The following is a 21,548-nucleotide window of genomic DNA, read 5'->3' as shown; positions in this document are numbered from 1 at the left end:
AATATTAATTTCTGACAAAATAGACTTTAACATAAAATCTACCACAAAGCATAAGGAAGGACACTATATAATGATTAAAGGGACAGTATACCAGGAAGATATAATGATATTAAATATTTGTGCACCCAATGAAAGGGCTGCAAGATACATAAAACAGACTCTAACAGATTCAAAAGTGAGATAGAAGCTCCACAATTATAGTAGGAGACTTCAACACACCACTTTTGGTGAAGGACAGGACATCCAGAAAGAAGCTCAGTAAAGACATGGAAGATTTAAATGCCACAGTCTACCAGCTTGACCTCATAGATGTATACAGAACACTGCACCAAACAGAGCAAAGTATACTTTCTTTTCTAGTGCACATGGAACATTCTCTAGAATAGACCACATATTAGGTCACAAAGCAAGCCTTAGCAGAATCCAAAACATCGAAATATTACAAAGCATCTTCTCTGACCATAAGGCCATAAAAGTGGAAATCAATAACAGAAAAAGCAGGGAAAAGAAATAAAAACTTGGAAACCGCACAATACTCTGCTCAGAAATGACTAGGTTATAGAAGACATCAAGGATGGCGTAAAGAAATTCATAGAATCTAATGAGAATGAAAACACTTCCTATCAGAACCTCTGGGGCACAGCAAAAGCCGTGCTCAGAGGTCAATTGTATTGATAAATGCACACATACAAAAAGAAGAAAGGGCCAAAATCAAAAAAAAGACAAGAATCATATGATCTTATCAACTGATGCAGAAAAGGCATTTGACAAAGTTCAACACCAATTCATGATAAAAACTCGCAGCAAAATAGAAACAGAAGGAAAATTCCTCAGCATAATAACGGGCATTTATACAAAGCCAACAGCCAACATCATCCTAAATGGAGAGAGCCTGAAAGCATTCCCCTTCAGATGGGGAACCAGACAAGGATGCCCTTTATCACCACTCTTATTCAACATTGTGCTGGAGGTCCTAGCCAGAGCAATTAGCCTAGATAAAGAAATAAAGGGCATCCAGGTTGGCAAGGAAGAAGCAAAAGTATCTCTATCTGCAGATAGCGTGATCTTTCTTATACACAGAAAACCCTAAGGAATCCTCAAGAAAACTACTGAAACTAATAGAAGCGTTCAGCAGAATATCAGGATATGAGATAAGCCTACAAACATCAGTTGGATTCCTCTACATCAACAAAAGGAACATCGAAAAGGAAATCAACAAATCAATATCATTTACAGTAGCCCCCAAGAAGATAAAATACTTAGGAATAAATCTTACCAGAGATGTAAGAGACCTATACAAAGAAAACTACAAGACACTACTGCAAGAAACCAAAAGAGACCTACCTACATAAGTGGAAAGAAATACCTTGCTCATGGATAGGAAGACCAAACTTTGTAAAAATGTCTATTCTATCAAAAGCGATCTATGGTTACAAAGCAATTCTGATCCAAATTCCAACGACGTTTTTTAATGAGACGGAGAAACAAATCACCACTTCACATGGAAGGGAAGGAGGCCCCGGATAACTAAAACATTACTGAAAAAGAAGAACAAAGTGGGAGGCCTCACTCTACCTGATTTTAGAACCTATTTACTGCCACAGTAGTCAAAACAGCCTGGTACTGGTACAACAACAGATACATAGACCAATGGAACAGAATTGAGAATCCAGACATAAATCCATCCACATATGAGCAGCTGATTTTTGACAAAGGCCCAAAGTCAGTTAAATGGGGGAAAAGATAGCCTCTTTAACAAGTGGTGCTGGCATAACTGGATATCCATCTGCAAAAAAATGAAACAAGACCCATACTTCACACCTTGCACAAAAACTAACTAAAAATGGGTCAAAGACCTAAATATAAAATCTAAAATGATAAAGATCATGGAAGAAAAAATAGGGACAACGGTAGGAGCCCTGCTACGTGGCATAAACAGGATACAAAACATTACTAACAGTGCAGAAAAGAAACTAGATAACTGGGAGCTCCTAAAAATCAAACACCTATGCTCATCCAAAGACTTCACCAAAAGAGTAAAAAGGTTACTTGCGGATTGGGAAAAAGTTTTTAGCTATGACATTTCTGGTCAGCATCTGATCTCTAAAATCTACATGGTACTTCAAAAACTCAACTACAAAAAGACAAAGAACCCAAGGTGCCCATCAACAGATGAATGGATAAATAAATTATGGTATATTCACGCAATGGAACACTATGCATCGATAAAGGACAATGATGAATCTGTGAAACATGGAGGAATCTGGAAGGCATTATGCTGGTTGAAATTAGTTACAAAAGGACAAATATTGTATGAGACCACTGTTATAAGAACTTGAAAAGTTGTTGAAACAGAGAAGAAAATATTCTTTGATGGTTACGAGAGTGAGAAGGGTGGGAGGGAGGGGGATTTCACTAATTAAATAGTAGATAAGAACTGTTTCAGGTGAAGGGAAAGACAACACACAATACAGGCGAGATCAGCACAACTGGACTAAACCAAAAGCAAAGAAGTTTCCTGAATAAACTGAATGCTTCGAAAGCCAGCGTAGCAGGGGCGGGGGTTTCAGGGGACATCTAAGTCAATTGGCATAATAAAATCTATTAAGAAAACATTCTGCATCGCACTTTGGAGAGTGGCGTCTGGGGTCTTAAATGCTAGCAAGCGGCCATCTAAAATTCAATAATTGGTCTCAACTCACCTGGAGCAAAGGAGAATGAAGAACACCAAAGACACAAGGTAATTTTGAGCCCAAGAAACAGAAATGGCTTCATAAACCAGAGACTACATCAGTCTGAGATCAGAAGAACTAGGAGGTGCCTAGCTACAACCATGACTGCCCTGACAAGGAACACAACAGAGAACCCCTGAGGGAGCAAGAGAGCAGTGGGATGCAGACCTCAAATTCTTGTAAAAAGACCAGACTTAATGGTCTGACTGAGACTAGAAGGACCCCAGAGGTCATGGTCCCCCGACCTTCTGTCAGCCAAGACAGGAACCATTCCCAAAGCCAATTCTTCAGGCAGGGATTGGACTCGTCTGTGGGATAGAAAGTAGTACTGGTGAAGAGTGAGCTTCTTGGATCAAGAAGACACATGAGACTATGTGGGCAGCTCCTGTCTGGAGAGGAGATGAGAGGGCAGAGGGGGTCAGAAGCTGGCTGAATGGACATGAAAATAGAGAGTGGAGGGAAGGAGTGTGCTGTCTCATTAGAGGGAGAGCAACTAAGAGTATATAGCAAGGTATATATAAATTTTTGTATGAGAGACTTGATTTGTAAACTTTCACTTAAAAAAAAGCACAATAAAAATTAAAAAACACATTGCATTGGGCAAATCTGCAAAAGACCTCTTTAAAGTATTGAAAAGCAACGATGTCACCTTGAAGACTAAGGTGCGCCTGACCCAAGACTTGGTGTTTTCAGTTGCCTCCTGTGCATGTGAAAGCTGGACAATGAATAAGGAAGACCAAAGAAGAATTGATGTCTTTGAATTATGGTGTCGGTGAAGAATATTGAATATACTGTGGACTGTCAAAAGAACGAACAAATCTGTCTTGGAAGAAGTACGACCAGAATGCTTCTTAGAAGCAAGGATGGCAAGACTGTGTCTCATATACTTTGGACATAGTATAAGGAGGGATCATTTCCTGGAGAAAGACATCATGCTCGGTAAAGTAGAGGGTCAGCTAGAAGGAGGAAGACCCTCAACGCGATGAATTGACACAGCAGTTTCAACAATGGACTCAAGCACAACGACAATTCTGAGGATGGTGCAGGATCAGGCAGTTTCATTCTGTTGTATATAGGGTTGCTATGAGTCAGAACCAATTCGACAGCACCTAACAACAACAGTTTTTGCTTCATGTATCCTGAATCTCTGTTATTAGGCACATGCAGATTATTATTATTTTATCTTCCTGATGAATTTATACTGTTATCTTTATGAAATATCTCTTTTCGTCACTGGCAGTACTTGTTCATCTTGAAGTCTGTTTTGTCTGATGAATATAATCATTCCAGCTTTCTTATGCTTACTGTTTACAGGATATATCATTTTCTGTTTCCTTTGAGTGTATCTGTATCTCGATATTAAAAATGCACCTCTTATGGACACCAAATATTTGAGTCTTATTTCTTTATCCTGTTTTACTGTGTCTTTTAATTATTTTCTTTAATTAGTAACATTTAATGTATTTATTGATATGGTTGGGTTTAGGTTTCCTATTTTGTAATTTGTTTTCTTTTTGTTTTCTCTACTTTTTGTTTCTCCTTTTCTGTCTTCTTTGGGTTAATTGAATATTTTTTAGAATTCCTTTTTAATTTATATATTGCTGTCTTAGCTATACCTGTTTGGAATTTTTTTTTCTTTTTTTGGTAGTTGCACTAGGAATACAATACCAAACCAAAAACCAAACCCAGTACCGTCGAGTCGATTCCGACTCATAGCGACCCTATAGGACAGAGTAGAACTGCCCCCATAGAGTTTCCAAGGAGCGCCTGGTGGATTCAAACTGCCGACCCTTTGGTTAGCAGCCGTAGCACTTAACCACTACACCACCAGGGTTCAATTTTCATTCTAGTAGGAGTAATATTGTACTACTTCGCTCACATTAAATACAAGAATATTGTATTTGTATAGGTCCATCTACCTCGTTCTTGTCCTTTATGCTATAGTTTCATACACATTGCATCTGCATATGTTATAAACCACAATTCTATAATTTTTGTCTTAAATAATCAAATGTATTTCAGTGAAACTTAGAGTAAAAAATAGACTATATTTACCATTTCCATTGTTCTTTATTTCTTCTTGATGATCAGGCTTTCCTTCTAGTGTCCTTTTCCTTCTGCATTCTGCTAAATTTTATTTAGTATTTCTTGTAGTACAGGATGGCTGGTGAAGGATCCTCTTAGTTTCTTAGTTTTCATATTTCCAAGAATATCTTTGCTTTCATTCTGATATTTTCACTGGATCTAGAATTCTGGGTTGGCAGTTTCATTTTACAGCACTTTAATGGTGTTATTCCACTGTTTTCTGGCATATGTTATTTCTGATCATAGGTCAGATGATTCTGTGTGATTGTTTCCCTGTGTATAATGTGTTGATTTTCTCTGGATGCTTTCAGAATTTTATCTTTATTTCTGATTTTCAGTATTTTGGCCATCACGTCCATAGACGTGGTTTTCTTTGTATTCATCCTACTCGAAGTTCACTGAGATTCTTGAATATGTAAATTTGTTTTTCACCAAATTTGGAAATTTTGGGCAGTTATTTCTACAGATATTTTTTCTGCATCATTCTCTCTCTCTTCCACTTTAAGAACTCCAAGTACACATACATTAGTGACTTTGGTATTGTTCCACAGGTACCAGAGGCTCTGTTCAATCTCTCTTTCAGTCTTTTCTCTCTATTCTTCAGATTCGATAAATTTAATTGATTCTTCTCTATGTTCACCGACTCTTCTGTCAGATGTAACCTTCAGTTCCACCCATTTAGTAATTATTAATTTCTGATATTTTATATTTTTAGAGTGTCCATTTGAATTATTTTTATAGTTTCTACTTATCTGCTGATATTTTTTATTTGTCCATTTATTACAAATATATTTTCTTTTATGCCCTTGAGCATAGTTATAAATAGCTGCTTTAAAACCCTTGTCTGCTAAATTAACGTCTGCTTATCTTGGTCTTCACTGACTAAACATAACATTTTCTTGTGTTTTTACATATCTACTAATTTTCAGTTATATTCTGGACATTGTAAGTAACATGTAGAGACTTGGGATTCTGCTAAATTCTTATGAAGAGAATTGTCATTGTTGTTGTTTTTGGTGGTGGTGGTGTGGTATGTACGTTAAGCAGTCAATGTATTTGTCTGAACTCAAACTCTAAACTTCAAATCCACACTCTTATGCAGTGGGCAGCAGCTAGAATTCTCTTCACTTCTTTTAGTCTTAGGTGACTTTCCAAGATTCGGTATCACACAGGGATAGTTTAGCAGTTAGTTGAAGATTTAGGTAAAGTTGATATACTGAATTTGGAAATCACCCTCTCTGATTCTGTCCTTTTCGGGATATCCTTGCTTACTTTCCAGCTACTATGGTTACTGCAAACTCTGGGTTCTAGTTTTTCAAGCCTCTAAAGTAGGATTTAGGAGTTTCTGGGTAGCACAGACAGTTAAGTGCTTGACTACTAGCCAAAAGGTTGTTGATTCAAACCTACCCAGACACTCCTTGGGAGACAGGCCTGGCAATCCGCTTCTGAAAGGTTACAGCCTTGAAAACACTATGGAGCAGTTCTACTCCACACACATGGGGTCGCCATGAGTCAGGATTGACTTTATGGAACCAGTAACAACAACAAGAAGATCTTTTAGCCACCCCATAGGCTGACTGGAACCTTCCCTTAAGCTAAAATAGAAGACTCAACTCACTGTCATGCCCTTCTTCTCAGTGTAGACATTCTCCTTCCCATTTCCACCTGCTTTTGACCACTCTCCAAAGCTATCGGGTGGTTGTTTTTCATACTTTGTCTAAAGTTTATAGTTTTATCTGCTAGAAGTTTAGTACAATAGAATCCATTTGCCAATATCAGAAGTGAAACCAATGCCAAGTTATAATTTTATAGTTGATGGTAAATTTAAATTTCTGCCTTCATTTCTGGTTTTTCCCTTTCATTTGCAAAATGGCAGAGCTCATTGGTTTTTTATTAAGAGGAAATTAAATTATAGGAAATGTCTGTATTATAGTTTTAAAGAATTTCAGCTATAGTACTCTCCAACTCAAAATGTTATCTATAAAAGTTCTTCAGTGTGCTTGCTGTACAGAGTATGTAAGGAGTTGTGATTAACCTACTAATTATTCATATATAGAGTAATTATTTCTATGTTTTTAGAAATTATTGAAATTTTTTCCTTAACTGTTTAAACATTTTTCTTCTAATATTGATTGAGAACTATTAAAGTTTAAGTTCCATTGCAGTAAAGATTTCCTAAATACATTGTTAGCCCAGTCCAAGTCAAAATTCTCCTAAATTCATGGCATCAGAATTAATAATGCCTTACCTCAAAGCCATTAATTATTCATCTATTTTATTCACCCACATTTATTCTCCAGGCACCTTAGTGAGGGGACTGGATGTTGATAGAAGAGGATGGTATTGGCACAAATGTGAAAATATTTGTTGAAATGAAAACAATACTGGGCATACAACATTTTAGATTTAAAGGTTCCATTCTAAAGAACTTGATGGGCAAATTAAGAAAGTATGGAAGTACACATGGTAACTTCATTCATGCTGGGGTTGGCAGCTGCTTAACCATAGCAGAGGAACCTGAAATTGGCAAAATTTAAAATCTAGTGACTTTTTCACCAAATTGAATATTTTTATATAAGTTTATTTTTTATTTTTTGGCAAAGGTAACATTATTCGACCAGGCTGGCTTACTTGTGTCTGTACCTTATGAATAGCAATCACAAGGTAGTTTCTAAATTATGCCTCCCACTTCTGTGTTCTGAAATCCCATTTGATTGCCATACCAGACGATCTCAAGAGATTTTGACCAAAGTATTATATAAAAATGCATTGCCATCAAGTCAATTCCAACTCATAGTGACTGTATAGGACAGAATAGAACTGCCCCATAGGATTTCCAAGGAGCGGCTTGTGAATTCTAACTGCCAACCTTTTGGTTAGCAGTTGTAGCCCTTAACCACTGTGCCGCCAGGTTTCCAAAGTATTATATACCAAAACAAAGTTGATTTGGAAAAGCAGAATCTCTGTTGGACATGGAGGAAGGAAGGGAGAAGTAAACCCAATTTGCAGGGAGAAAGGAGTAACTTCATGAGAATCCATAGAGAAACACACAGGAAGGACTCGCCACCCCACTTGCTATCCAGGATACTGGCCTCTTGATATCTCCCTTCCGTCTTTATTTCCTCTTGAGCTTCCACTGGAACAGTTACTTTAGATTCCAAATCTAGCTAAGTATTTGCATGCATTTTTGCAATCATGTAGAAGCCTCAGCCTACTTCACAGGCATTTGCTATACTGAGCAGGTGAATGAGTCTGTATTTAAAAAAAAAAAAAAAAAAAATTGCCATGGAGTCAGTTTCAGTTCACAGCGACACTATAGGGCAGACTAGAACTTGCTCATAGCGTTTCCAAGGAGCAGCTGGTGGATTCGAACTGCCAACCCTTTAGTTAGCAGCTGAGCTCTTAACCACTGTGCCACCAAGGCTCCAAGTCTATATTAGTCATGTGCATGTAATGGAGCAGAACTGACTCACAGAAGAGTCTTTATCTTCATCTGGGGCCCTGATAATTGCATTTATTCTAATATATCCCAACTGAAACAAAATATCTGAAATAAGGATCAAGAAAGCGCTCAAAGAAACTGTGCGCTTTTACAGCAATGCCAAAGTGAGGGGTTAAAATAACTTAATCCTTGTTATTGTGGGCACAGCAGATATGTTATTTAGGGCATCACTGGAATGAAATTGAGAAAGATACCCTAGAGTAAATTTCTGTTTGGCTTATTGCAAATCTTTTTAAAATAATCAAGATCTTCTGTTTTGTTTTATGTTTTAAGTCTTTTTTCATGTTCAACTTGGATAATAGATTTTTTTTTTTTTTAGGACTCTTAAAGCTATTTTACTGGTTTGTAATAGGAAATGCATAACACAAGGTGGAAAAATAAAGTAAAATGTACAAAAATTTAAAAAGTATATTTCCAAAAAATGCGGAATATAGACTACAGTGACAAGTATGTCTCTCCACAACATGTCTTCCATTTTCCCTCTAAGAGATGAGCACTATTACTGGTTTTTAGTGTACCTGTGCAGAGATGCCTAAATGAGTAGATAATGTTCAGTTTGCCTTTTTTTTTTTTTTGACAAGTGGTAACATAGTGCCACACAATTGAGCATCTTGCTTTCTTTCATGTAATATTTTATGTTATATATTCATAGGAGTATGTGTGGAACTGCCTCCTTCTTTTTAGTGGCTGCTGTGATTTCTGTTTCATTGAATGGATGTATTATAGTTTACTTAACTCATCCCTCATTGATGAACATTAGTTCATCAGTCCAAATAGTGCTGCAGTGAATATTCTCATATACATGCCTGTTCGCACCTGTGTTATGTGTCTATAGGATAAATTCTTAGAAGTGAAATGGCTGAGTCAAAGAGGTTGTGTATTTTCGTTTTGATAAGATTTTGCCAAATTGAGATCCATAGAAGTAATGCTAGTTCTACCCCTACTAGGCATTATAAGAGTAATAGTTGTAATAATTACCAGAAAAACAGATTATCTTAATTACGTGGCTGTGAATGACTTGTAGGCCACAGTTATAGTAATACATAAACTAAAATTTCTTTCTCATGATTCTTTAAGGTTGATAACCTGACGTCTGGTGCCCAATACATTTTAAAGTGAATTAGCATATTAAGAATCTAGAGGTTCCATTTTTTACCCTTAATTTAAATACTAACCTAATACTGTCAGTGCTTTACATATATCAACTCATTTAATTTTCACCACAATCCTATGAAACAATTATAACCATTATTCTAATTTTACAGATGAAGAAACTGAGGCCCAGACATATTTCACAGCTTGGAGCTGGTAACTGACAGAGCTGAAATTTGGATCTAGGTAGTCAGAAACCAAGGAGCCCAGGTGACGCAATGGTTAAGCACTTGGCTACTGATGGGACGGTTGGGGTTCAAACCCAGCAGCGGTTCTGCAGGAGAAAAAACCTGACTATCTGCTGCCACAAATATTATATCCTTGGAAACTGTATGGAGCAGTTCTACTCTGTCGTATAGGGTCACTTTGAGTCGGAACCCACTCCGCGCACATTAACAACAGTGAGAAGCCAGAGCCTGCTACTAGACCATGAGATCTATTGCCCCATTGAACATTTTAATTTTTAAGAAAATCACGTTTTACACACATACACACACATATCTGTGATTTCTTGAGTTGGTGTCCACACTCTCATTGCAAATAATCTTTTTTGTGTCTTTCTGTACTTTCAAACCTATCTTTTACAGATAAGGCAGGGTAAAATAGAAAGGCACCCTCACTGGACACCTAGAAAATTAGGAACCAAGTTGAAATGGTTTTTTATGGCAGTCTACGGTATTATAAATAAATATATAGCAAGTTTACATTTTTCATTTTAAAATCAATGGCTCTCAAGTTATTTCAGAAATATCTCCGAGAAGCTCACAAGAAACATTTATAAAAATAAATGTTTAAAATATTTAAAAAAAAAAAATACCTTCTTGTGGTTCTTCCAGCAAGTCCCTGTGACTTTTCATCTGCATGCAAGTGGCTGTATTCTCCTGCACCGTCACATACAGACCTAGGTGAAATATTGTGGGCATAAAAATTGCATTCGGTAGATCTGTTAGGAAGGGGTCATGTAAATGTCATCTTTGATTTGTTAATGGAACTTTTTTTTTTAGATGTAGCGTATGGCAGCAGTGATGTGCGTCCTGAGGGGAAAAATGGTCCATTTTATAAACGTTTATTTTCATATTTTATACACTGTAGTTCTGTTGTGTGTTTTTGATTTAGTAACAATTTATGTGTTTTTCTGTCACAGAGCACCGCAGCCTGTGGTGTTGAGGCTCACAGCGATGCCATCCAGCCCTGCCACATCAGAGAGGCCGTTCGACGCTACAGCCACAAGATTGGCCCCCTTTCCCCATTCACAGTACGTAATAACAGAGTTATAAAAAGTTATATTTATAATCTGAAAGAATTTTGATTTTCAAGTGGTCAAATGAAGAGGCAATGGAATTGTTGAAAGCAATTTGTGGTGACTGTAATTTTGTTGTATAAAAGTGGCATAATTCTCTTGGGAAATAAAAGTTAGTCATTTTTGTCTCTTTGTGGAAGGACAAATTTTTCTTCTACAAAATATTTTCTTTCAATTACAAATTATACTTTTTTTTGTTAGGTTTATATTTTGTATTTTTCAAAGCTTGGGTTTATAAAACTTTTTTGTCAAATTATATGTATCCAAATAATCCTAGAAGCACTTTATATTCTAAAATTGGTTAGATTGGCAATACCACTTCTATCAGATGTCTTGCTCCTAAACATACTTTGAGTTGGAAGAAGAAGAAATGATTTCATAACTAGGCTGAAATGTAGACAGTCTTTCACATCTTCAAATGATTTGAAAGCTTGTAATCAGACTTTTTTATTTTTAAATTGGGAATTAAAGCCTTGATATTTCAACACCAAAGAAAATGTGTGTGGGTGTGTTGTGTGTGTTTTAAATTAGATAGTCGTAGTCTTTCCCTTTTTTATAATCTCCTTGTTAATAAGAATTTCTCCAAGTCCTTCTCTGTTTATAAAGAATTTGGTTTGATTTTCAGTAAGTGAGGCTTAATTTACATAACTGAGGAAAATAAGAATTTACTCTTTTTTGATATTCACTTCTGCTTTACCATATTAAAGCAGAATATATATGTAGTACATATTATGCATAAATAAATATAGATAACATAGTATACATTTTTCATGCATATGGTTTTACTATTACCTGTTCCTAGAACTCACGAGTTCTAAATTGCACATCTCCTTCCCCCTCACCCTATATGTTGCTTAAAGAGAACGCTTTCTTTTCATTCCTTGTTCTTATTGTTGTGTGCCATCTAGGTGATTCCAACTCATAGCAGCCCTACAGGGCAGAGTAGGACTGCCCCATAGGGTTTCCTAGGCCGTAGTCTTTACAGGAGAGGAAGGCCAGATTTTTCCTCCATCTGAGCAGCTGGTGGGTTCAAACCTCTGACTTTTCAGTTAGCAGCCAAGCACTGTAATCATTGTACCATCAGGGCTCCTTTTGTTCTCATTAGGTGTTGTTAAGTGTTGTTAATTTTATGGGTTCTTAGTGTAACGAGAATGTACATTTGTCTGCAGAAGATTTTTGTTAACAGGGACTTATTTTCACCTTTATTTAAATTTAAAAATTGTCTTGTATATCATAAGAACATGATTCTAATACTGTTGATTAAAGCTATATATTATTTTACCTGAGTGCTTTTAGATTCTTAAAATTGAAAAGAAAGAATGAAATCAAGTATCCCCTGTTTTATTTTATTTATTTCTGCATGATAGGTGAGGCTATTGTAAGCAGATATGCCAAAAAGATGAGTTTTTTGAAATATGAGATGATTGGAAATAAGAGTTTAAAAACCAACTGAATTGGAAAGAACTGACTTATAAGGAAACATTAAAAACATTAACTCCATAGGTTAGAGCCAAATAATGACTAATAGGTTGAAGAAATGCAGTGGAGAAGGAAGAAAAAGGAGGCAGTGCTGATAATAATCTAGAAGGAATTAAAGAGTAGCAAGAGAAACAGGATTTTTGAAAACTGACCTAAGAGGTAATGGATAAAATTAAAGGAAAATGTATCTAATGTAAAGAGAAAACTTCCTATCATGAAGTCTGTGGTATTTCCTTAAAAAGAAGCGATGGCTGATTAATTCTTCAAGTTTTTTTTGTTTTAAATAATCTCAAGTGACAGATCACTTAAGAACCATCTTGACTGATGACACTGTTTGCCTGTCTATCCATTTATCCTTCTATCTATATATTTTTCCCCATTTCTAACCTGGTACTTTATTATTTGTATATTGTTTCTTTTATAATCTAAGATTGTAGTATATGGTTTGAAAAAATATGCTTGAAACTACATTCAGATATAGCTTAAGCTAGTTTTTAATCTAATAAACATGTAGCCAATCTGCTTTTTATGACTAATAATGCAATTAAATAATGTTTAATACAGATAAATCTGGGTAAAATAAATAAACCATAACCTGGGAGGCTTCTTTAGCCACTACCAGAGAAGACAGGTAAAATCAACAACAAATGGTAAAGAACCTCGCCCCAGAGGGGCCCCAGGTGCTGACCCCTCCTCAGAAAGATCCTGTCTGAAGGGCTTGCTCCATGGCCTGGAGCTATAAGAATTTGCTCAGCCTACAGGGCAGAGTTGATGCGACGCTGAATATGCTTACTCTGTTTTATGTCACGAGTACCACGATGAAGGAGACACAGTTTTGTGGTATATACAAAAATCTGCCTTTTACAGTTAAAAATTCTCTCTTTAAAGGGGGGTGGATTGTGAACTGTGTATACCAACAATGTAGCCCACCCTGCCCTAACTTCCACGTACCTTCAGCTGCTCAAAAGAGAAGCTCATGGTAGAAACCTCCTGATATTGGGAATGCTACTGTTCAGTTCCCCTTGTCCAGCCCTGAGATGGTACTTTATGCTGCAATGGGATATGTTGCTATCCAGCCTTTGAGCAACAACTTCTAAGAAGAGGGGAGGCATGTGGGCTGACCTCTATAGTAACTGTAGATGGAGAGCTAAATTTTCCTATAGAAAGGCTGAGCTGACTTAACTCTAAGGTAAAATTTCTTTTATAAACTAAAAAGCGAATAAATAGCCAGTTTATTAAGCATATAGATTTTTTTCTTTGCAGCATGTCATTCAGAATCCAGAGTGCTTGTCGTAGGTGTATATAAATGTGATCTCTAATTTAGAGTATTCACAACTTGATGCACATATATCCAGTGTCCAACAATTCTACATTGATTTGGAGAATTAAAATAACAAGCAGTAGGTTATGCGGAAACTTAATTCCAGCATGAATCAAATCTGTTTTACTCAGGTATTCTATCTTCTATTATGTGATGTCCGAAAATAATTTTATGCAAAATTACATGTTCAGTTTCAGGAATATAGTTCAGTGTATAAAGAATTGTGAGTTCTTTATCTTGGGAACTAGTTGAGACAATATAGTGTTGGGTAGAGGAGAGGAAAAAATACAAACAATGTTTTGTTTTACAGTAGGTGCTGGCATGGGGAGGAAAGGGTGAGGATTGTATAAAGATCAACCACCTGCCACTCACCTGTGAACACTGCTTCCATGAGTTCTGAGGAGATGCTTCCAAACCATCCAACCCTGCTCATACAGTTGTAACAGGAATGTCTTTGGCATATAGGTCTTAATTGGTAATTTCTTTCTCCTTTATTCTCAACCTAATACAGAAGATGGCAGAAAGTATCATACCTAGAAGACTAAAGTAACTGTCCTTAGAGGTTAAGATATTAATTAGATTAAATGATAAAGCCAGAGCTAAAATTCAGGCCTTCCAACCCCCCAGCTTCTAGAACATACACTTTTATAACTATCCCCACCTGATCTCATATACGCACATTCTAAAAGACTTTTAAAAGAAACTGATGTTGCTCTTTGCTTCTTGTTTATTTTTTAAATAATTCTGAATATCACTTCAGTCTGTGATTTGTGGGGTTTTTTGTTTTTGTTTTTTTATTCTTTTAGTGGAGCCCTGGTGGCGTAGTGCTTAAGAGCTTGGCTACTAATCAAAAGATTGGCAGTTCAAGTCCACCAGCTGCTCCTTGGAAACCCTATGAGGCAGTTCCACTCTGTCCTGTTAGGGTCACTATGAGTCACAGGTTTTGGATTCTTTTAGTAGTTGATATTATGCGAGGTTATATTGTGTGAAGATCAAAAATTTTGATCCTTGAATCAAATGGCCAGGGTTTAGATCCCAACTCTGCCACCAGCTAGCTAAGTAGCCTTAAGCAAATTTCTTAACCTCTCTGTGGCTCAGTTTTCTCGTAGATAAAATGAGGATAAGAATGGAGTATGCTTCATAGTAGGATATAAGGAGTACTGTGGTCTTGACTGTGGAGCCCTGGTGGTGCAATGGTTAAAAGCTCGACTGCTAACCGAAAGGTTGATGGTTTGAACCCACCAGCCTCTCTGCAGGAGAAAGATAGGGCAGTCTGCTTCCATAAAGATTTATACCCTTGTGTAGGTTTAGAACTTTCAAATGGAGAAGGAGTCAAGGCGATAGCAAGTAATAAAAAGATAGGGTCAAATTTCAAGGTAACCACAGAGAAAGTTAACAAACCTATTCATCAAAGTAAGAAAAACAAAGTCTCAGTAAACAAAATCTACAAAAATGAAAGAACCAAAAAAAAAAAAAAAAATCCACAAACAAAAGGAATTCGGCACAGAAGAGTAAAAGGAACAAAGTAAATGTCAGCAGCACACAAAAAAAGGAAAATGACAGCAATAAACTCCCACCTATTCACACTGAATGTAAATCACTCAATGCACCCATAAAGAGACAGAGTGATAGAATGGTTAAAAAAAGAAAAAAAAAAAAGACATCAGTATGCTGTCTACAAGAGACACACCTTAGAAACAAAGACACAAATATATTAAAAATCAAAGCATGGAAAAAAATTTATCAAGCAAACAGTAACCAGAAAGGAGCAGGAGTGGCAATACTAATCTCAGATAAAATAGAGTTTAAAAAAAATCTACCGTAAAAGACAAGGAAGGACATTATATAATGATTAAAGGGGCAATCCATTATGAGGACATAATTGTAATATCTACACACCTGTCACAGATTGAATTATGTCCCCCAAAAATGTGTGTATCAACTTGGTTAGGCCATGATTCCCAGTATTCTGTGGCTGTCCTCCGTTTTGTGATTGTAATTTTATGTTAAAGAGGATTAGGGTGGGATTGTAACACCCTTACCAGGTCATATCCCTGATCCAATGTAAAGGGAGTTTCCCTGGGGTGTGGCCTGTACTGCCTTTTATCTCAGAAGAGATAAAAGGAAGGGGAAGCAAGCAGAGAGTTGAGGACCTCATACCACCAAGGAAGAAGCACCAGGAGCAGAGCGTATCCTTTGCACCTGGAGTCCCTGTGCAGAGAAGCTCCTAGTCCGGGGGAAGACTGATGAGAAGGCTGACAGAGAGAGAAAGCCTACCCCTGGAGCTGACACCCTGAATTTGGACTTTTAGCCTATTTTACTGTGAAGAAATAAATTTCCCTTTGTTAAAGCCATCCACTTGTGGTATATCTGTTCTGCAGCACTAGATGACCAAGACAGCACCCAATGACAGGACTCCAAAATACATAAAACAAACTCTGACAGCACTGAAAAGAGAAATTGAAAGTTCCACAATAGTAGTAAGAGATTTCAACACACTACATAACTGGAAAAACACACCGTGCTCATGGAGAGGTAGACTCAATATTGTGAAAATGTCGATTCTATCCAATGCACTCTACAAATACAATGCAATCCCGATCCAAATACCAACAGCATTCTTCAGTGAGATGGAAAAGCTAATCATTAACTTTGTATGGAAAGGAAAGAGGCCCCAGATAAGTAAAGCACTATTGAATGAAGAATAAGAATAAAGTAGGAGGACAAGCACTACCTGACCTCAGAACCTACTATACAGCTTGGTAGTCAACACAGCCTGGTAGTGGTATAATGATAGATACATTGACCAGTGGAACAGAATTGAGAACTCAGTTGTAAATTCATGCACCTGTGGTCACCTGATCTTTGACAAAGGCCCAAAGTCCATCAAATGGGGAAAAGACAGTCTTTTAAACAAATGATGCTGGCGAAACTACATGTCCATCTGCAAAAAAAATGAAATGTCACCCGTATGTCACAGCATATGCAGAAACTAATTCAAAATGGATCAAAGACCTGAATATAAAACCAAAAACAATAAGGATCAGAGAACAAAAAATAGAGTCAATGCTAGAGGCCTTAATGTACAGCATAAATAGGATATAAACAATAACGATACACAAACACCAGAAGGCCAGCTAGATAACTGGGATCTTCTAAAATTAAACACTTAAAATGCTCACCAAAAGACTTCACCAGAAGAGTAAAAAGAGAGCCTACAGACTGGGAAAAAATTTTTTGCAATGACAAATCTGACAGGGGTCTAATCTCTAAAACCTTTAGGAAAATCCAGTACCTCTACAACAAAAAGACAAATAATCCAATTAAAAAATGGGCAAAGGGTGTGAACAGACACTTCACCAAAGAAGATATTCAGGCCACTAACAGACACATGAGGAAATGCTCATGATCACTAGCCATTAAGAGAAATGCAAATCAAAACTACAAGGAGATACCATCTCAACCCAACATTACTGGCACAAAACAAAAGAACACAAAATAACAAATGTTGGAGTGGCTGTAGCGAGATTGGAACTCTTATGCATTGCTGATAGGAATGCAAAATGGTACAACTATATTGGAAAACAATATGGCATTTCCTTAAAAAGCTGGACATGCAATTGCACTCATACAAATATATCCTAGAGAAATAAGCTGTCACGCTAATAGACATATGCACACCTGTGTTCATTGTAGTGGCGTTCACAATAAAAAAAAATGGTAACAGCCTAGGTGCCCATCAACAGATGAATGGATAAACTGTGGTACATACACACAATGGAATACTACACAACGATAAAAAACAGCGATGAATCTGTGAAACATCTCATAGCATGGATGAATCTGGAGAGCATTATGCTGAGTGAAATAAGTCAATCACAAAAGGACACGTACTGTAGGAGACCACTATTATAAAAACTCATGAAAAGGTTTACACACAAAAAGAAACAATGATTGTTACTAGGAAAGGGAGGGGTGGGAAGGAAAAAACACTAACTAGACAATAGATAAGTGATAACTTTGGTGACCAGTAAGACAGTACACAATACTTGGGAATTCAGCACACTTGACCAAGGCAAGGCCATGGAAGCTTCATAGACACATCCAGACTCCCTGAGGGACTGATTTACTGGCCTGAGGGCTGGGGACCATGGTCTCAGGGAACATCTATTTCAGTTGACATAACACAGTTTATAAAGAACATGTTCTACATCCTACTTTGGTGAGTAGCACCTGGGGTCTTAAAAGCTTGTGAGTGGACGTCTAGGATACTCCACTGGTCCCACCCTGTCTGGAGCAAGGGAGAATGAAGAAAACCAAAGACACAAGGGAAAGATTAATCCAAAGGAGTAATAGACCACAACTACCACAGCCTCCACCAGACTCACTCCAGCACAACTAAATGGTGCCTGGCTACCACCACCAACTGCGCTGACAGGGATCACAATAGAGGGTCCCAGACAGAGCTGGAGAAAAATGTAGGACAAAATTCTAACACCCAAAGACCAGACTTACTGGTCTGACAGAGACTAGAGAAACCCTGAGAGTATGGCCCTCGGATACCCTTTTAACATAGTACTGAAGTCGTTCCTGAGGTTCACCCTTTAGCCAAAGATTAGACAGGCCCATAAAACAAAATGAGACTAAATGGGCACAGCAGCCCAGGGGAAAGGACAAGAAGGCAGGAAGGGACAGGAAAGCTGGTAATGGGGAACCCAAGGTCGAGAAGGGGAGACTGTTGATATGTCGTGGGGTTGGCAACCCATGTCACAAAACAATATGTGTATTAATTATTTAATGAGAAACTAATTTGCTCTGCAAACCTTCATCTAAAGTACAATTAAAAAAAAAAAAAAGATTTGCAGCCTTGGAAACCCTATGAGGCAGTTCTGCTCTGTCCTATAGGGTTGCTGTGAGTTGGAATCCTCTCAACTGTGATGAGTTTTTTATGAGCTTGGCAAGAATCCCTGTGTGGTGCAAACCATTAACCTCTGGGCTACTAAGTACTGATGGCTGACAGTTCAAACCACGCAGAGAAGCCTCAGAAGAAAGGCCTGGCAGTCTGCTTCCCAAAGGTCAGACTCGATTCAGTGGTAACTGGTTTTGTTTTTATAAACTTGACATGTAGTAAGTTTTCGATAAATTATATTGATAATAGCAGAAGTGGTAGCATTAGTAGTTTTAGTATAATTTCTAAAAGAAAACAGACTAAAGTAGAAACCTTTCCCCCAGCACCGTCTGAACACGCACACACACACACTGTAGAAACCACGTGGCCTCACTTTGTAACCCCTGAAAAATAACAACTGGATTTCCTTACAGACTGCTAGTTTATGTCATTAAAATTTAAATACCATTTAAACATTATTGTCCCTGAGAAGAAATGTTCATTTTACTTTTTGGATTCACAACAGTTGAAGAGAATTAATGGTTTTTTATCATTAAAAGTCATACCAAAATAAAAGCCTCAGTAACTGAGTGGACATCGTTACCATCCAGCTTTTAGAGAGCTTAATTTTAAGTTTCTCCTATGAAAATAAAATCTAAAGAACAAATGGGATGTCCTCATGTTTACAAAGTTTAATTTTAGTTTATATGAATTTATATATTTGTACAAGTTATTATGGAAAAAATTTTTCAGAGACTGATTACTATATCAAAGTTGGTAATAATTTTTTAAAAACAAATTATAACTAGCCTCATTTTCTTTAGTTTTTAAAACTTCATTTTACTGATTATAAAAGAAGTACCTAGTATGTTAGAAAATTAAGAAAGAATAAAAGAAAACTTCCATCCTAGGAACAACTATTGTTAGTATATCCCTGTATTTTCAACCTTTTTTCTTCGTATACATATATTAATATTCAAGCAAAATTGAGATTTGAGATTATTCTAAACTTTTTTTTTTTTTTGGTTTATCATCTTGTGATGTACCTCTTTTATGCCATTATACCAGAAAAACCAAACCTACTAATGCCATTATATATTCTTTAAAAACATGTTTTTTACTAGCTGCATGTTGTTAATAGTTGTCATTAAGTGGATTCCAACTCATGATGCCCCGTTCTTTATCTTTTGATTTTTTTTTTTAATATATACAGGACTTTATGTAGTTAGAGCTACTAGTATTTTCCTTCACAATTTTTACATTGTTTTATGATTAAAAAATCATTTTATACCCATATTAGTTAAATATACACCTATATTTTTACTTTTTTAAAAATTGTATTTTGCATTTAACTCTAATTCTAGTACATTTTGCTCTAATGTTTAGGGTGAGAGTTTGTACAGTATGAGAACTAATTTACCAAAATTTCCCGCCCAATTAAATGAATAATCCATCCTATTCCTATTTATCGGGATTGTTTTATTTGTCATCTATTAAATTGTTATATATTAGGTATATTGGTATATTAGTGTATCTCAGGTCTTTCTGTTTTCTGTTCTGTGTTCTTTTCAAAAACATGGATAATATCATGCTATTACCTGAATATATGAAGGCAAAAAATTAAGTGCTTCAGGGTTCTAAACACAGGACATAGCAAAAGTTATATATGTATTGTCCTATCAGAAAATTGATGGGTATTTAATAGTTTGAAAAGAACTTTCTTTTCAGTCTAATATTCATAAAAATTCAAGTATTGCCTGATTTTTTTTTTTAATCTTAGAATTTTCTTGTATGGGCTTAGAAGTTAAAATCATTTAATTTTTTATAAATCAAATAGACTTTTATAATTAAAGCATTTTGTTTTTTCTGTCAAAGAAAATACCATAAGAGTAACCCAGTGTACTAATTCTCATACGGAAGATGGTCAGACATATGTTTTATCTATATCCTCAGTATTTATCCACCGTGGGCAGCGCCCATGGTTACCTACCCTGAAGCTCAATCCTAGCTCTCGTTGGGAAGTACTGTAAATGGCTGATATAAAACCAGGTCTATAATTTTGAAAGCCAGAGAAACGGAACTGTGTTCACTGAGTGAGATGACATAACACAGTCCTGTGTGTAATGCCTAAATCTATTTTAATTTCTCCTGAATGATATTCACAGTAGAAAAGTATGTTAGCCCTCTGAGCTTGCATGTTAATCAGGTGATGTTCTGTTGAGCTAGAATAGTGAAACCATAAATTATTCATTTGATTATACTTAATTGTTCATTAACCTAAATAACATCTTAAGTGCTTCCCTAGAATCAAGTCTCTTCAATATCCACTCCAAAAAAAAAACCAAAACCAAAACCCAGTGCCGTCGAGTCGATTCCGACTCATAGCGACCCTATAGGAGAGAGTAGAACTGCCCCATAGCGTTTCCAAGGAGCGCCTGGCCGATTCAAACTGCCGACCCTTTGGTTAGCAGCCGTAGCACTTAACCACTACGCCACCAGGATTTCCACTCAGTTGGCTTAAATTCTGAAACAGAATCATAGCATTTTAAAGCTGACTAGGAGTTGGGAGAAACTCTGAGATGTCCCCAAAAGTACAAGTGAATGACAGAGCTGACCTTGGAATCCAGCCTCCTAACTCTCAATTTAATGCTCTTTCCGTTATTGCCATTTACTTTGAAGTCTATGTGTGTATTAGGGGTGCTGTCACATCATAAGTTATACAGTTATGTCAGCAATAGACAAATAGGGATTAAAAATACGAAATTTCTTCTAAGAATTTCTCACAATGAACTTCTCTTTTAAAAATAAAAGTGGCATGGTGGATTGCTTTGACTATTTTTATCTAGAGTTTCACATTCATGAATAATTCTTATGTTATGAGCACATTACACTTCTGTCTGTATTTTATGTGTTCAGCCTAAAAAATTAAATGTCACAAAGTATTAGAATAATTTTCAAATGTTAATGCCAAGTATAAACTTGGCAAGAATTCTTAAATATTTGTACTTTTACTAGAAAGTTTCTCAATAAATTTTTGAAAGCACTAAATCTATCACAGATTAGAGCCAAATATCTTTTTATAATTGTAA

The 21,548-nt window shown here is 36.4% G+C and overlaps 1 protein-coding gene across 5 annotated transcripts in view; it reads left to right on the top strand.

Moving 5' to 3' along the window:
* The window catches only part of SUPT3H (SPT3 homolog, SAGA and STAGA complex component), a 538,271-nt gene that overhangs the window by 447,481 nt on the left and 69,242 nt on the right, over window positions 1-21,548 (top strand). For all 5 annotated transcript variants that reach the window (XM_049893481.1, XM_049893456.1, XM_049893465.1 and 2 more), the window contains one exon: window positions 10,616-10,726. In XM_049893481.1, the coding sequence (XP_049749438.1) occupies window positions 10,616-10,726 (111 nt within the window). The remainder of the gene's footprint in view (window positions 1-10,615; window positions 10,727-21,548) is intronic.

This window comes from Elephas maximus, chromosome 1, assembly GCF_024166365.1.
Source record: "Elephas maximus indicus isolate mEleMax1 chromosome 1, mEleMax1 primary haplotype, whole genome shotgun sequence".
NCBI classification, from domain to species: Eukaryota; Metazoa; Chordata; class Mammalia; order Proboscidea; family Elephantidae; genus Elephas; species Elephas maximus.
This window is presented reverse-complemented; position numbering and strand designations above follow the sequence as displayed.